General features: G+C 40.1%; 2 protein-coding genes across 45 annotated transcripts in view; one reads left to right on the top strand and one right to left on the bottom strand.

Annotated features, from left to right (window-relative positions):
• Positions 1 to 3,389, top strand: part of nrxn3b (neurexin 3b) — a 330,206-nt gene extending 326,817 nt beyond the window's left edge. For 22 of the 38 annotated variants that reach the window (XR_013654201.1, XM_078943168.1, XM_078943173.1 and 19 more), the window contains one exon: positions 758 to 3,389. Coding sequence is in view for 30 of the 38 variants with exons in the window: in XM_078943168.1 (XP_078799294.1) it covers positions 758 to 1,740 (983 nt within the window). In the remaining 8 variants the exon portion in view is untranslated. The remainder of the gene's footprint in view (positions 1 to 757) is intronic. The other 16 variants (XM_078943181.1, XM_078943180.1, XM_078943178.1 and 13 more) reach the window with 5 other exon arrangements.
• A 5,688-nt stretch (positions 3,390 to 9,077) lies between these two features.
• Positions 9,078 to 14,917, bottom strand: part of cep128 (centrosomal protein 128) — a 38,034-nt gene continuing 32,194 nt past the window's right edge. For all 7 annotated transcript variants that reach the window (XM_020714502.3, XM_004083536.5, XM_011491481.4 and 4 more), the window contains 3 exons: positions 12,164 to 12,241; positions 11,546 to 11,659; positions 9,078 to 9,932 (listed from right to left, as the gene is read on the bottom strand). In XM_020714502.3, the coding sequence (XP_020570161.2) occupies positions 9,822 to 9,932; positions 11,546 to 11,659; positions 12,164 to 12,241 (303 nt within the window). In that variant the 3' untranslated portion in view covers positions 9,078 to 9,821. The remainder of the gene's footprint in view (positions 9,933 to 11,545; positions 11,660 to 12,163; positions 12,242 to 14,917) is intronic.

Genomic DNA, 14,917 nt, shown 5'->3' with positions numbered 1-14,917 from the left:
TAGGGCAAATAGGGGAGCCCACAAATGGGAGAAAAACAGTTTGAGGGCAGGAAAATCTGGTTTTTAGGAGGCACGGAAAAAAAAAATGTCCTGCCTGATCCTTTTAACAATGCGGCAGCTTGCTGACTAGATTAGTCGTGTTTAAAGTTCAAAAGCTCTGCGAACCCTCACAAATATTTTATCATTTCAGTCTTTCAGGTCCACTAGCTTATCCTTGAATTGTAAATGTTAAAAGCCTGTGCCGCTTGTTCCTCAGAGCGTTTTTTTTTAGAACAGCATAAAACAAACTTGTCTTTAAGACGAATGAGACACAGCTTTAAAAGCTAGAATGTGGTGTGGAGATTCATGCAGAATCACTGGATGAAACTAAATATGCAATAAAAATGCAACGTAGTTATTTAAAAAAAAAAACAACGACAACAATGTGCAGTGGCTTAGTCAACACGTGGACAGAACGAGAGGAAGTTAACGTGAGGTTTAAAAGCGGCTCGCCCCTGTGCTTCCCTTAAAGCCTTTTGATGCAAAGTACTTGACTCATGGCTGTTGGTTTCTTTCAGTTTTGGTCTTGTTTGGTTCTTTGTTTTTGCATTGGTATAGTACTTTTTGGTTCTTTCTTCCTTTCTTTTAATCTTGATTTCATTTCCTCCTTATGTTGGGCTTTGCTCTTTACGTTTTCTTTTTCTGATTTTGTTGGTGTTTGGATGCTATTCGCCATCGCCGTCCTGCTCCTGACTTCTGCTTCTGTTTCTCTCCGCAGGAGGGGAGCTAGTCATCCCTGTGCTAGTCGAGGAGCCCATAGACATCCCTTCTGTCTCCACCCGTTCACCCTTCATCCCCCTCCCCCCAACCCTCCACCCTGTCCTCACCATTTTTGAGACCACCAAAGAATCCTTGGCCATGGCCACTGAGGCGGGGGTACCTTGCTTGTCGGACCGAGGCAGCGATGATTGTGATGGTGGTGATGATGGTGATGATGGTGATGATGATGATGATGGCATGGTGATTTCGGGGTTTGGCTCTGGCGAAGCTTTCGACTCTAGCCTGCCCCCGACTGACGATGAAGATTTTTACACCACCTTCTCCCTGGTAACAGATAAAATCTTGACCACATCGGCCTTTGAAGGCGGCTACAAAGCTCTCGCACCCAAGTGGGAGGCCAAGGACTTGAGGCCTAGCAAAGCCTCAGAGTCAGGTAGGACTACATCCACCTTGGCTCAGCCCAACATCCGAGGTACAGCCCCGGCGGCGGTCCCATCAGACACGCCACCCAAACTGCCCGCAGGGAAAATGAATAACCGCGAGGTAAAGCCCCCACAGCCAGACATGGTCCTGGTGCCCTTGCCCACATCCTTTGATATGGACGGCACCAAGCCTCGGGGCCCCTTCATCACCTCGCCTATGCTGCGTACAGTGCCTGCTCCCTTGCCCACCGTGCCTGGCGTGGTACGGCGAGTGCCCTCAGGGGCCTCGGAGGTGATCCGGGAGTCCAGCAGCACCACGGGCATGGTGGTGGGCATCGTCTCAGCTGCCGCCCTTTGCATTCTCATTCTTCTCTATGCCATGTACAAGTACAGGAACAGGGATGAGGGTTCCTATCAGGTGGACGAAACACGCAATTACATCAGCAACTCGGCGCAAACCAATGGTGCTGTGGTGAAAGATAAAGCGCCCAGCAGCAACGCCAAAGGCAATGCCAGTAGCAAGAGACCGAAAGACAAGGACAAGGAATATTATGTATAGAAATCAAACCATTTCCCAACATGCTCAAATAAACTGTTTGAAACAAAGCTACGGACATCCTGACAGTACCATATTGGCAACTGTGATTTCAAACCAAACCTCTTGAGAACTTAAGACTCACTGAGTCTCATGAACACTTAGGAAGGAACTTTGGCGAATGGAAGCTCACTTACTGCTGTTAGCGTTATCAAGAGACAATGCGGGAGGACTTTAAAGGGACGTTTTTAAGGGAATCCCTCCTGGAGATGTGGAAAGCATCACTGACACCCACATGACCCCAAGTGACAGGGAAGCGGTGTGTGATCCTTGGAGTTCTATTGACTTTGTCCATTGTAACCCTGTAAAATATGATCACTGTCATTTCGGCCATTCTGAGCATGCATGTGAGGTGTATGTGACGTGTTGCTGGCATCTGTGTAAGTGAGGGACCTCAAGAAACTATGATTGTTGGGGGAAGATGGACATGGAAACACGATGGCTGTTCAAAGGGTTTCATGAAATGTAGCTTACGAACGCGACCCGAGGTTATGTAACTTAGCGAAGTTGACTAAAATCTGTCATTTTTTTATTTTTAGAACTTGTTTTTTTATTCATTGAGTTATCATTTATAGTCTGTTTTTTCGAAAGATTACTGCTTGTCACAGTTGGAAATGCTGACTCTGTCACGTATTTTCACAGATTTTCTCTATTCTTTGCACCAAATTCAAAATTTTAAAACTGTTTGACACAAAAAAAGCACTTTTTTAATTATTTTAACTGAATACAAAGTCCTCCAAAAAGTGACTTTTCTTCGTCACGTTTGGTTTGCCACTTACGTCGTCTTCACGTTATGTCCTGGGGCAAGGTCGACCATTAAACAATGATAAATGTGTCCCCAAAAAAAATCTCAAAACTTACTGCAGAGTGAACAAGTGTGAATTTTCTTACAAAAGGTTATAAACAATATGTTTACAAATTTTATTACATTTAGCTGTTGTGCTTTGCAGGTCAATATTGTACAGAAAAATCAAGTTTCTGTTGAGTTTTTTCTCTTCATTTAGGTTCCTCTGCTGTAGCAACATGACAAAAACATGTTTTGTCCTTTTTCCTTGGGAAAAAAAAAAGAAAGGATGAGCACACTGACATTTGTTTAGACAGGAAGTTCGTGTTAGGTTAGATGTCCAGAGATGTTTCTCTGTAGTAAAAACTTGAACATCTAAAACTGTCAAAGAGAAATAATTCCTCCGGATCTTGTTTAAGGGACTTTTCCAGAAATAAGTTTCATCATGTTATTTATTTTTTTATTGGAAAAAAAACAAGAATAAAGACAGATTATGGTGGAATAAGGGTTTGTGTTAGCCCCTTACTGGCTTACAGATGGGCTCTTTTCTGTGTTTATTAATTATTATTTTTTTACCATGATGTCAGTGTCTTGTCTGCTTAACTAGTTTTCTCATTTTTTCATTTATTATGTAGCATTATGTTCTTTTTTTGTCATTAACTGCTAATAATATTTTGTCCTCACATTCATGCAAAGTACGTCTGTATGTGCATTCTCTTTTATTTTATTTTTTCTTTGTGTGTTTTTCCTTTTTCCAGCCGATTAATTATTATTGTTTCATCTTTCTTTGACTTCAAGTGTTTCCCAGAAATAAAATGTTGTTCCCAAATGCTTCCGGTGTCGTTCACTCTCCTATATATGAGCTGAAGACTGCCTATAGGATGGAAGGATGCCAGATACCGCTCACAGGAGCCCAAATGTCCCCCATTTTTCTTCATTGCACTAATTTTCTATTGCACAAGTGAGGATAGTCTCATTTCTGTTCAAATGAAGTGTGGAGCTCAGCATCATCGTCAGATGATTATGATTCATGCAATTTTTATCGATGCAAGAAAAGATGAAGTGGTTATCATTGCTAAAAGGATTCAACCCCCCCACCCCCCAGTGTTAAAGTACTAGCCAAAAACTCTGCTTTGCTGAATTTGAGCAGCTGCACCTGAATTTTTCTTCCTCCATCCATATTTCTTGTAAATGGGCCTTCACTGAGCTGCTCATTAACTTGCAACAGTCCATTGATGTGGGTTATCAGGCCGTAAGTGTGTGAGTCTATCCGGGTCCCCACAATGACTATGAACTCATTCGTCCTGCCACTGCAGGCCGACCAGCTGTGATTTCTTTACCAACTTTTCCTTTGTCTTTTGGAGAAGTTCGAACTGGCAAAGGCGGCAAAAACTGGCAAAGGCGGCATTTTTATTGATGCTTGATTGACATACTATCACCGTTTTCCAGATTATCTTCACACATTCAAAAGCGAAATAATAAAATTTTCAAGGATCTTTTCATAAATGTCGACGCATTTGACGCAAAATCCTCATTACAGACCGAGATAGGTGCTAATTTTTATTATGCCATCTGCAAAAAGATTTGGGTAAACAACAAATTAAACTTTTATGTGTCACATCGATATGCAGACGTTGTACAATATAGTAAAAATCTATTGCACGACTGCCAAACAGAGTACAAGGCCAAAGCACAGTAAGTATAAAAAAGTGACAAAGTAATAAAGACATTTCAGAAAATATATATATATATATATTCACAGATATGATATAAATATCAATGACAGCATTAAAGTGTAAAATTAATTGAAAGTGTTTATATATTTAAAACCAGTGAAAAAGTTTTTATTTCCCACAGTCTGATTTTTTAATCATCAAATTATTAAGAATAATGATTAAGGTTTATCTACAACTGCATCTTCTGTAAAAAAAGTGAAGGCTGGTGATACGGTGGCCAGAATGTTCAAAATAAAAAAGCAAATGTCTAGTCGAGCATTCAAGAATAAGAGATCCAGACTGCAGTGAAGTTGAGAAATTTTATGCATTTTTGGCTGCTGTTGTTTTCTGTAACATCATTAGTCAGAATTCTAGGTATGTACAAATGAAATTCTAAAGAGTTCTTTTTTTTATTTGTTTATTACTTGTAATGAACTATGAGGCTGAAAAGTCTAGACTTTATTTATTAAGTCTACTCTATAGTTTTCCACCGGATTTTATACCAGCCAGGAAAAGATTAACCAGAATCTTTGCTTCACTCTTTTATTGTAAAAATTCTTATATTATGCTAAGACCCCCCCCCCCCCCCCCGAGAAAAAAATAAATAAATAAAGAGAAATCCTTCTGCATGATATTTGGTTACACAACACAGAAAATATATTTTCAAAAAACGTTACAAGAAGCAGTCGCATTTTTAGGATTTTATCCTGTTTTTCAAAAGTAGGAACTTTAAAAAATATTAATTTCAAGGTATCCCATAATTTTAAAAGATTACAGTTAATAACTAGATTACATGTTTTTATTGAATGACACAAACTACATTTTTATTTATTACATTTACAGCTTAACCCTTGTTTTATCTTAGATGACCCCCCCTTCCATTGACGTGTTCTCCCTACCACGACAAAGGTGGATAAAGGTGGAAAGATTTCATGTAATCCATGGACACCAGTGACGATCACAAATCATTGAAGAAAAAAGGTTCAGAGCACTGTCTAGTGGGTCTAGATGACCCAACTCCCAATGTTAAAGTGCCTAGGATAGCACAAGGGTTACACACTCCTAGTTTTTATATTTGTGACAGCTTTGTAGTTTTACTTACAGGTTTCATTTAAACTAGAGCTGTTCCTACTTATTTTTGAAAACGTCATTTGCCTCTACAGCATGGAAACCAGAAAAGACAACTAAAAACTATGCATTTGCCAAACAATCAAGCAAGGGACACCAATGAAAATACTCCTAAAATGAAAGTCACTTTAGAGAAATGATATGATTATTTAATGTCTCTGCTTTGCTAAGTAGTGCCCTAAAAATAAAAAATAAGAAGATCACTAATGCACAAGGTTATAGAAACATGTTAGCACCAATGTGTTTGTCTCTGAAAGCACAGAAAGTCACAGCATTGACCACTCTGTGCTTTTATTGGAAAGTGTCCAGGTACAAATTTGAGAAATTAGAAATAACAATTAGGATTTTTTATTTTATTTGCAATTGATCTAATGTTGGGCTTCTTGCAAGAAGCTTAGGTTTTTAGTAGCTTACATTTGATAAAAGCGTAAGGAATTAAGCTCCCTTAGTAACTCAAACATTAATCCTTGTGCTATCTTAGATGACCCCACCCTTACATTGATGTGTTATTCCTACCATGACAAAGGTGGATAAAGGTGGAAAGATTTCATGTAATCCATGGACACCAGTGAAGATCACAAATCATTGAAGAAAAAAGGTTCAGAGCACTGTCTAGTGGGTCTAGATGACCCAACTCCCAATGTTAAAGTGCCTAGGATAGCACAAGGGTTAATGGAACGATGAATCAACAAGAGCCGGTGAAGCGAAGAGAACTGAAGCCTCATCACAGCAGGGAAGCATTTCCTTTAAGAAATAAATGATCTCTAAAACTCCTTTTTGTGATCTTTCTAAAGGACATGCTCTGCAGAACAAACTCTCATTGGTCCACCGACTCAAACCCCTGCAACGGCGAAAATTTACAGCAACAAGCAAAGGAAATGCATCCATATGAACCATCACTGGCGGATAAAGTTTATAGATTGGATTTTATGTGCAGAAACTACTTATACTTTTAGTCAAATTAGCAGATTACATCAGTTGCTTCTGATTTAGGCTAGATAATTCATATCTTAATTGACAGTAAAACAATTTACATTCACTAATGGCTTTTCCAAATGGCTTTTTCTGTGTTTGACGGCAGGCGCTCTGCCTTTTCCCCGTGGATTCAAAGCTTTCCAGGGGAGCGGCATTGCCTCCTCCTGCATTAAAAGGCTGACAACTGACCTGTCGCTAAATTTTATCTCATTAAATGAATTGCTTAAACCCAGTCTGACCAAATCTGTCGTGTTTTTCCTTTCAAATAACAATAGCTTTATTTGAGAGCTAAAAAACAAAAACAAAAAGAACCTGCTTCTGTAACATTTTAGGAAACAGATTTTTCCCCTCCACCGGTAAAGATTCATGAGAGACTGAAGCAATGCGGCAGTGAGGGTGATGCTGATCAGTCCTGACAGGTAAGATATGAGTCTGCTGACCGGCATTTTGAAGGGCACACAAACCTCATAAAGATCTGCTGCATGTGAGCTCTGTGGCCTCGATCCAACCGGAGTTTGAAGGAAATTCCACTCGTGTGGGTTTACACATTCATATTCATGCCCTCAATAAGTGCAAATTAGCAAAAAAAATATACTCATACACACTAAATTCACTTTTGTGCGTCCCTGCATGGGGTCCTCTTCCTCCTCCTGTTCCGCTCCATCACTCAGCAGCCAAGCTTTCTGTTAACTCCTCAGCCCTAATTAACTGCCAAGACATGAATGCGCTAATCTGGGCTTTAAATCGCTGCTTCCATCCACCGAAAAGCTTTTACAGGCCATCACAGAAACACTACAACAAACAGCAAAGCGGCTGCTCACCCAGTGGACACATTGCCGTCTAGGCAGCAGCTCTGGCAGGTCCTACTTCTGAGTCACACCCGTTTTCATTCATACGTGTGCGGTATTTCCTACCTCGGGACTTTCTTAACCCTTGTGCTATCCTAGGCACTTTAACATTGGGAGTTGGGTCATCTAGACCCACTAGACAGTGCTCTGAACCTTTTCTCTTCAATGATTTGTGATCTTCACTGGTGTCCATGGATTACATGAAATCTTTCCACCTTTATCCACCTTTGTCATGTTAGGGAGAACACGTCAATGTAAGGGGGGGTCATCGAAGATAGCACAAGGGTTACAAGACAACTGGGAACGCTTTGAAAATAGATCAAAAGAGGATCCGAGTGGGACTTTAACCAAATCCAAATAGTTACAAATAGGATCAAAACAATTTTCAATTATTTTTGATTGACTCATTTAGACTGTATTATCCCAGGATTTACTCAAACCAGTTCACATCCTCTGTGATTCTTTTGTTTGTTTGTGGATCAGCAAACTCAACCCAACTGCAGGAGGTTTTGCTCAGAGACTCTGACTTCCACCAACAGGCTCTGCATGTCAAACTCTGCCCTTCCTGCATGTTCCTCTCTGTTCCTGCACACCTGCTGCAGCAGAAGCCTGATAATGATGCAGTCATTACTATCAGGTGTGCTGGAGAAGGTAAACGTGTATAAAAGGGCAGCAGGAGGAGGAGGAGGGTGGATGATTAGTAAATTGCCCTGATGGAGTGTTTTTGGTCTGTACTGCAGGCTCTGGTGGTGGAGCTGGAGTAGAAAATAAAGGACAACAAACATGGTGTTTCAATCCAAATCAGTCGTTTTCATACTAAAGTTTGTTCTGGGACAGAAGGGAGGGAAACCATTTAGGAGGATTTTAAAAAGTTAAAGTTTTGAGAAAAAGAAAACAACTGCTGATGTCATGACTCAACTTCAAGACGTCACCTGGATTCATGGCAATCCAGAGGTTCACCTTCACAAAACAGTTAGTTTGTGTGGTAAACTTCAAAATGTTCAAAAGTGACTTTATTTCCTCTTCCTGCTTCTGCGCATTCACAGCCCCTTCGGGAGTGTGCGTACCACCACAGCAACCCAACAGCCACTGCCTGTGTTCAGGTGATTCATCAAAGGTTCACACACGTACATGGAATTGATGGAAGCACCATGGTTTCTCGCATGCAGTGCCAGGAGGGGAGGGGGGCGGAGGTCATTCTGGCAGCGGGACAGGAGGGACAGCTGCATCAACTGCACATTATCAAACATGGAAATCACTGCTGCATATTCAGTTTACAGACAAAATGCAAAAATAACAGCATTGTCATTACATTTGTATTACATCTAAAACCTGAAAAAAATTGGTCTAAATAAAAAATTGGTTATGGACTTTGATCTGAAATATTAACCCTTGTGCTATCTTAGATGACCCCACCCCACCCTTACATTGACGTGTTCTCCCTACCATGACAAAGGTGGATAAAGGTGGAAAGATTTCATGTAATCCATGGACACCAGTGAAGATCACAAATCATTCAAGAAAAAAGGTTCAGAGCACTGTCTAGTGGGTCTAGATGACCCAACTCCCAATGTTAAAGTGCCTAGGATAGCACAAGTGTTAAATGTGCCATTTTGTTTGAATAAAAAACATACTTTGCCAAACAGAGGGTTTTTCTTATTTGGTAATTATTTAAGGTCAAGGGAAAAAGTGAAAATGAAATGAATGAAAAATAAGCAATAAAAAGCAAATATAAAACAGTCGACTTGCTTTTTGTTTGCATTCATGTGTTGGAAGGTAAATAAACCAACAGCAGCTCATAGATAAGAAAACATGCAGGGTGTATTTTTCATGAATTAATCACAAAGCGTACATGTTTAGCTGAATGCATATTTATTTGCAGTGCACTTTTCAATAAAGTTACATAAAGAAAACATTTTGGTTTCTCTTTTAAAACAGTCATTTACTGCATTAAACAAAAAAAAACTTTCAAAACGTTAAAAAGTTTCACATAAGAACAAAATAAAAAATGACATTAGAAAACAACTGCAGGGTTTATTAGGCACCTTTGTGTTGAACATTTACATTTAGAAAACAGTTTAGCACAGATATATTGGTTCGATTGCAGATGTAAACTGTAGGTAAAACAGTGGGACTACTTTAGTGTTAGACATTTTAAAAACATTCCATAAAAGTGCTTAGAAATCACATAAAAATCCCAGGTCACAGTTTGGTTTTTGGACGGATCCGGTCTCGTTTGGGTCTTTGAGTGTTCCTGAGGTACTGCAGCAAGCTGACAGATGTTTAAAAAATAAATAGATGCTGTCTTTAGCATGTCGGATGAGTCCCTTTTCAATTTTAGAAGGAGCTGCTTCAGCAAAGGGGCTGTTGGCGACATCTTTAGCTGCCACAGAAAAGGCACCACCTGAAAGTCTATTTTCTTATAACTTTATGGTGATAAATGAGCTAACAAGACGCTCTTATGCAGAATGTAAAAGCGCGCTGCATGAATTCCGCATCGCCCTGCCTCACAGCTGGAGTTGGTTTACCATCGCGGCGTGGCGGCTGCCCTCGGCTCCTCGCGCTGGAGATGAGTTAAATGCGGGAAATCGCCTCCTAATGAGAGTCGGATCTCAGCGAACTGCTCAGGAAGGTGCCGGGGCTTTTGATGGAGGACGACAGAGCAGCCAGTCTCAGGCTCCTGGAGGTGGCGTCCAACTTCTCTTCCTTCAAAATGAAAGAAATCAATAAATAAATAACTGAGCGACAGGTATTTTGCATTTTCTGCTTAGTCATCATAAGACAGCAGACTGGTCACAGCTGGAGATCATCTTAACCCTTGTGCTATCTTAGATGACCCCACCCTTACATTGACGTGTTATTCCTACCATGACAAAGGTGGATAAAGGTGGAAAGATTTCATGTAATCGGTTTAGCGCACTGTCTAGTGGGTCCAGATGACCCCACTCCCAGTGCCAAGGATAGCACAAGGGTTACACCAACTTTTCCATTTCTACTTGTTTTTTATGTAATAAAGCAACAGAAGGAAAGTAAAGCTCTGCAATTCCATTGGTCCTTTATCTCCTCTGTGAAATCTCCTCTTTATCTCCTCTGAAAATCACGTTTTTGGTGTTTTGAACATGTTCTTGTGGGTTTTTCTGATGGTGGGGGGACATTTATGAGGAAATTTATGCTCAAAAATTGCATTTCTGAGTATTTCCTCATTTAAATCATTGTGAATCAGGAGCAGATGAAAAAAAAAAATATCGATTATTTGTGATGTAGGAAATACGCTGGGCGGGGCCACAAGCTCCCTGCTTTGATGCATCCACTTTTAGACGACTAGATCCATGAACGTTTTTGTTTTCCTCGTCTGAGTTTGAATCTGGCTCCAAACTGGACAGCTTCCGACGCTGCTCGCCATTTTACTTGTACAGATGATGTTAGGTTGGGGGTGTGAGGGGCTGTAAGTTAGCTGGAGAGTGTGTAAACAAAAGGATGATGGAAAGGGGGGTGCTCCACGCCTACAGTCCACAACTCAGAGGCAAACTTCTAATGAGCTCCTGCAGAGACTAGGTTCTAGAAAACAACACAGATTTTGGCTAAGAACGACATCATTTCAATTAAACGACCACTTAGAACGCTTTTTAAAGAAGATCAAAGGATGATCGGAGTGGATCTTTAAGAGCGTAACTTATCCTGAAGTGTTCTTTGCAACAGTTATCTCCAAATACTTTTGAAATCTTCCTGGAAAGCCTCTGGAAGACTCAGGCCAAAGCTTTCACAGATCAAAGTGAAACCTGGATGGAAACTCCTTCGATCTGCGTTCCTGTCAAAGGAACCTCGAGTAGTCGACAGCTGTTCCGCTGATGCAACCTCTGGACAGAGTGGCTCTGCAAAGCAGCAGGCTCATCAGAATGACTGAAAAGTGACTCCACGACTGTTCCGACGAGGTTGCACAGCGCCGATGGCAATCAGCCGTCAGAGGTGACGTCTTAATGGTTCCCATGGCTGCTTTGCAGCAAAGAACATAATTGCTTTACATCAATTAACAGTCTGGTAATATTCTAGTGTTGTTTGAGCTCACACTTGTTCTCTCTCTGGCCATCTATGATACATTACCCCACGTGAAATTATTCATTTATTCATACAAGTTGCAAATTAGGTGCGGAGCACACTGACAACTGTGTGGGTGAGCTCGACTCATAAATGGCTTTCAAAGTCAGACTCCCGTTATCGGAGCCGCTGCAGTTTTTAAACAAGCAGAGCAATTATTAGAGGTAACAGAAACAGTCTGGAAGAACAGCTTCCTGTCAGCTTTTAGAAATGCTCCTTCATACTTTATATTCCTGCATTCGCCGTTTGGACTCATCCAGCTGCTGCTGCAGATCCCTGACCACCTCCTTGTGCTTGGAGTAGCGCTCCTCCACGATCTCCTTCTGCTGCTGCGACGCCTGAACACACCACAAATGCCCGTCAAGGCGCAACCAGACAACAAGCCCTTCCGATGTCTTCATCACATTTATCAGAAGTCCTTTGATTTTAAGAAACTTTTGTGACATAAAAAAAGAACAATTTTAATAAAGAGATCCAAGTTTTCTGTTTTTTTTAATTTGGTAACCTTCTTTTCATTTCACACTTGAACATTGAACTTCTGTTCAGTAACTTCAACAATCATCATCATCTCTATGTATGAAGCACTTTAACAGGATTTTAAAAAATACATACATTTCCTCCTATCGCTGCAACACGGCCGCGGTAGAGCTAACTTTACCAAACTGTTTCTGTGCGCTTACGGCTCAAATTGGTTTCCTATTGTGCCATGCTTTACAACGATAAAACGTCGTGCTCCGGGCATTTCTTTCAAATGAGAAGCTTCAAATACACGATCAAAAAAAATCCTATCATAAAAATTCCCTAATCCCGATTGGATCGGAACACCTCTACTGTGAACCCACCTCCAAGTCTTTGAAATGTTCCAACAGAAGGTTGTCCTCTGGTAACGTCTCCAGATGATCCAGGGTTTGTCTGGTTTGCTGAAAACCACAAGAACAAAGGTGTCAAAATGAAAACGGAATTTTGGTGGTGCTCGTCAGTGCGGATAATGATAGCGATGCAACCAGGAAAAGGATCGAATGGAAGGCAAGTGTGTAGGGAAACTTTAGGGCTACACTGCAGTTCAGTTCTCTGCAGCTACTTCCACGTCAGCAGTTCTCCTATCTAACCAGCAAAAAAACGATGAAAGAATGAGAAGCAAAGGAAGAAAAACAAAAATCAATGAAGTGTAGAGAAACGAGACGTTGCTCTCCGTCCTTTTAAGCTGATGTGAAGGCATGATGGCTTATGACAGCTGCGCAGCTGGATCAGATGTCTGCAGGCTCCGGCTGCTCTGAAGAGCTGACTGACACCTTTATATTAACACAGATGATGACGGCACGAACAGAGGAACCGGGGCCTAAAGCGAAAACTGATCCACGTACTGTCCTCCATTATTAATGTCCTCCTCCATGACAGAGTGTGGAGTCTAACACTTTGCATAAAAATTGTGTTCCGTCTTTGGAAACCGAATGATGAGCATTAACATACAATTGTGCTCGTTTGTTTTTTTTTTTTAGAGCCCTGCAGAACTTCTGAAATATTAACCAGCGCTGGAAAATACATTCAACGAAAAGAAGTAATTTGTCTTCACATAGTTGTCTGTACCCCATCTAAACCATCTAAACAACGTGTAAACGCGTAGTAGAAAACAATTCTTTGTCACATTTGTTTGTTAATAGCTTGTGTTCTTTTATTTTGAAAGCTCATTGTAACTTTTGCACCTTTAGCAAAGCAGATGTCAGAAAAGACATCTTTTCACATCTGGAAAGTCAAAAAGGCTTTTGACATGTTTTTTATTTATTTTCCACGACAGTTGTTATTAAAATAAATGCAGAAATAATGGTTCTGTTGAAAAGAGAGCAAATTCCATTTCAGAAAAGTAGGTCAGGTGCAAAAAAAGAATAATCCTAAAGCCTCTGCTTTAGTGGAAACGTGTTGCAGTTGTCCTGTTTATCCAACGTACCATTTTAGATAAAGTGATAGAATGTACCTGAGTGCAGGTTCATGGAAATAATGTCGGTGGGTTCTGGGATCCTGGATGAGTTTAAATACTATTTTGATATAATATTTTGTATTTTGTAGTAGTCTTACACTTTAATATGGTAAAATATTGTTTCAGTGTAGGACTGTTGTACTTTTTAAAACTGTACCAGTGACAAAAACAAATAAATAAGTCAGTGTTTTGGTTGTTTTATCGTCTTAAACTGTCGGTGAAGGGGCAGAGCTACAGTGAAACCAACACTGAATCTAGTTAGACAAAGAGGTCATTTTGATCCCAAATGAACATTTTTATTGACAAGGTTGTCTTTTACAGCACTAGCATTTGATTTGGAGTACACATATAGGAATTCTACTGCTGCTTTGCTTCTGGAATGATACTATATAGATTGATGGTGCCATTTATGAGTTTTTCTTAACACTTGATTTAGTAGTACTGTATATAACCCTGAGGAACACATGGAGACATCAGTTTAACAGAAAAACATCAGAGAGATGTTCTGTGCTCCACTTAGTTTGTGGTATATTCTACATGATTTTATTTCTAAGGAATATTGGGTCTGAGTTCTTATGGGTTGATAAACTGTATGATGTTTTTTTATTTATTTATGTACAGCAAAGTAAAAAAAAAAAAGAAGTGATTTTCATGACATGTTCACTGAAAGCAAGCAAAAAAAAAAAAAACTTTTAAAAGGGGCCTCTAAGTACATTTTGCGCTTTTTTCTCAAATGAAATTTCGGTCTTTGTGATTCATGTGCGATTTACGTAATTCATGCGTGTTTCTCGCGTTCGTCAATTTGCATAGATGCCCGTCGAAGATTGTTGAGTACTACGCAGTTTCTACAAAATTTACGTATTATATATGAAACTATCATGTAAATCTTAAGCAATTGTGCGTGACTTTTGCGGGATGCAAGTTTGAGGTTTTCCACGACTGTTCCACGTATGTCTAAGGTACTTTTCACGCATGCACCACCCATGAATAACTTTTTGATCGCGTATACGGTGCACATATCGCCTTAAATAAGGTAATTGGCTCACTGTTTTTCCTATTGACCGTCTGATGATTCTGTTAGTTAATCTTAATCTCTTTCCTCATAGCTAAATAAAATATCACATAAAGTTCAAGGTAATGGAATTTACTTTTATGTAAGCTAAACTTAGAAATTGTCAGGACTTGTATTTCTTAGATGACATTGGTTTGAGTGCTCTGGCTGGAAATGTATAATTACAGTACTTCAATTAATACATAAAATGTGGTTTGCCATAGTTTACCCTTTTAGCACCTAAAAAGACATATTTATCCGTTTTTCTTTGACGTTTCACTGGAATCTAAACTCTGCTGCTCTTCAAACGCCAATGTTGCGAACGTGGCGTCTTCTCTGGTTAATGGGGTTTTTGAAATGTGTGAGAGTCAACACAGATGATGCCATGCTGCCTCACGGGTTTCTGTTCTGAAACATTCAGTATAACCTTTAATCACAAAGTGACTTCAGCGGCAGAGCGTTTTAATAGCTTTCCTGTTTTTATCCAGATGAAGCGTTTGGGCATAAACAGAGCCGGCTGTTATGGAGGCATCCCACTGGCTGCAGCACTGTGAGCCACATGGACACACC

The sequence above is a fragment of the Oryzias latipes genome, chromosome 24, assembly GCF_053564925.1.
Source record: "Oryzias latipes strain Hd-rR chromosome 24, Olatipes_Hd-rR_3.1".
NCBI lineage: Eukaryota > Metazoa > Chordata > Actinopteri > Beloniformes > Adrianichthyidae > Oryzias > Oryzias latipes.
This window is presented reverse-complemented; position numbering and strand designations above follow the sequence as displayed.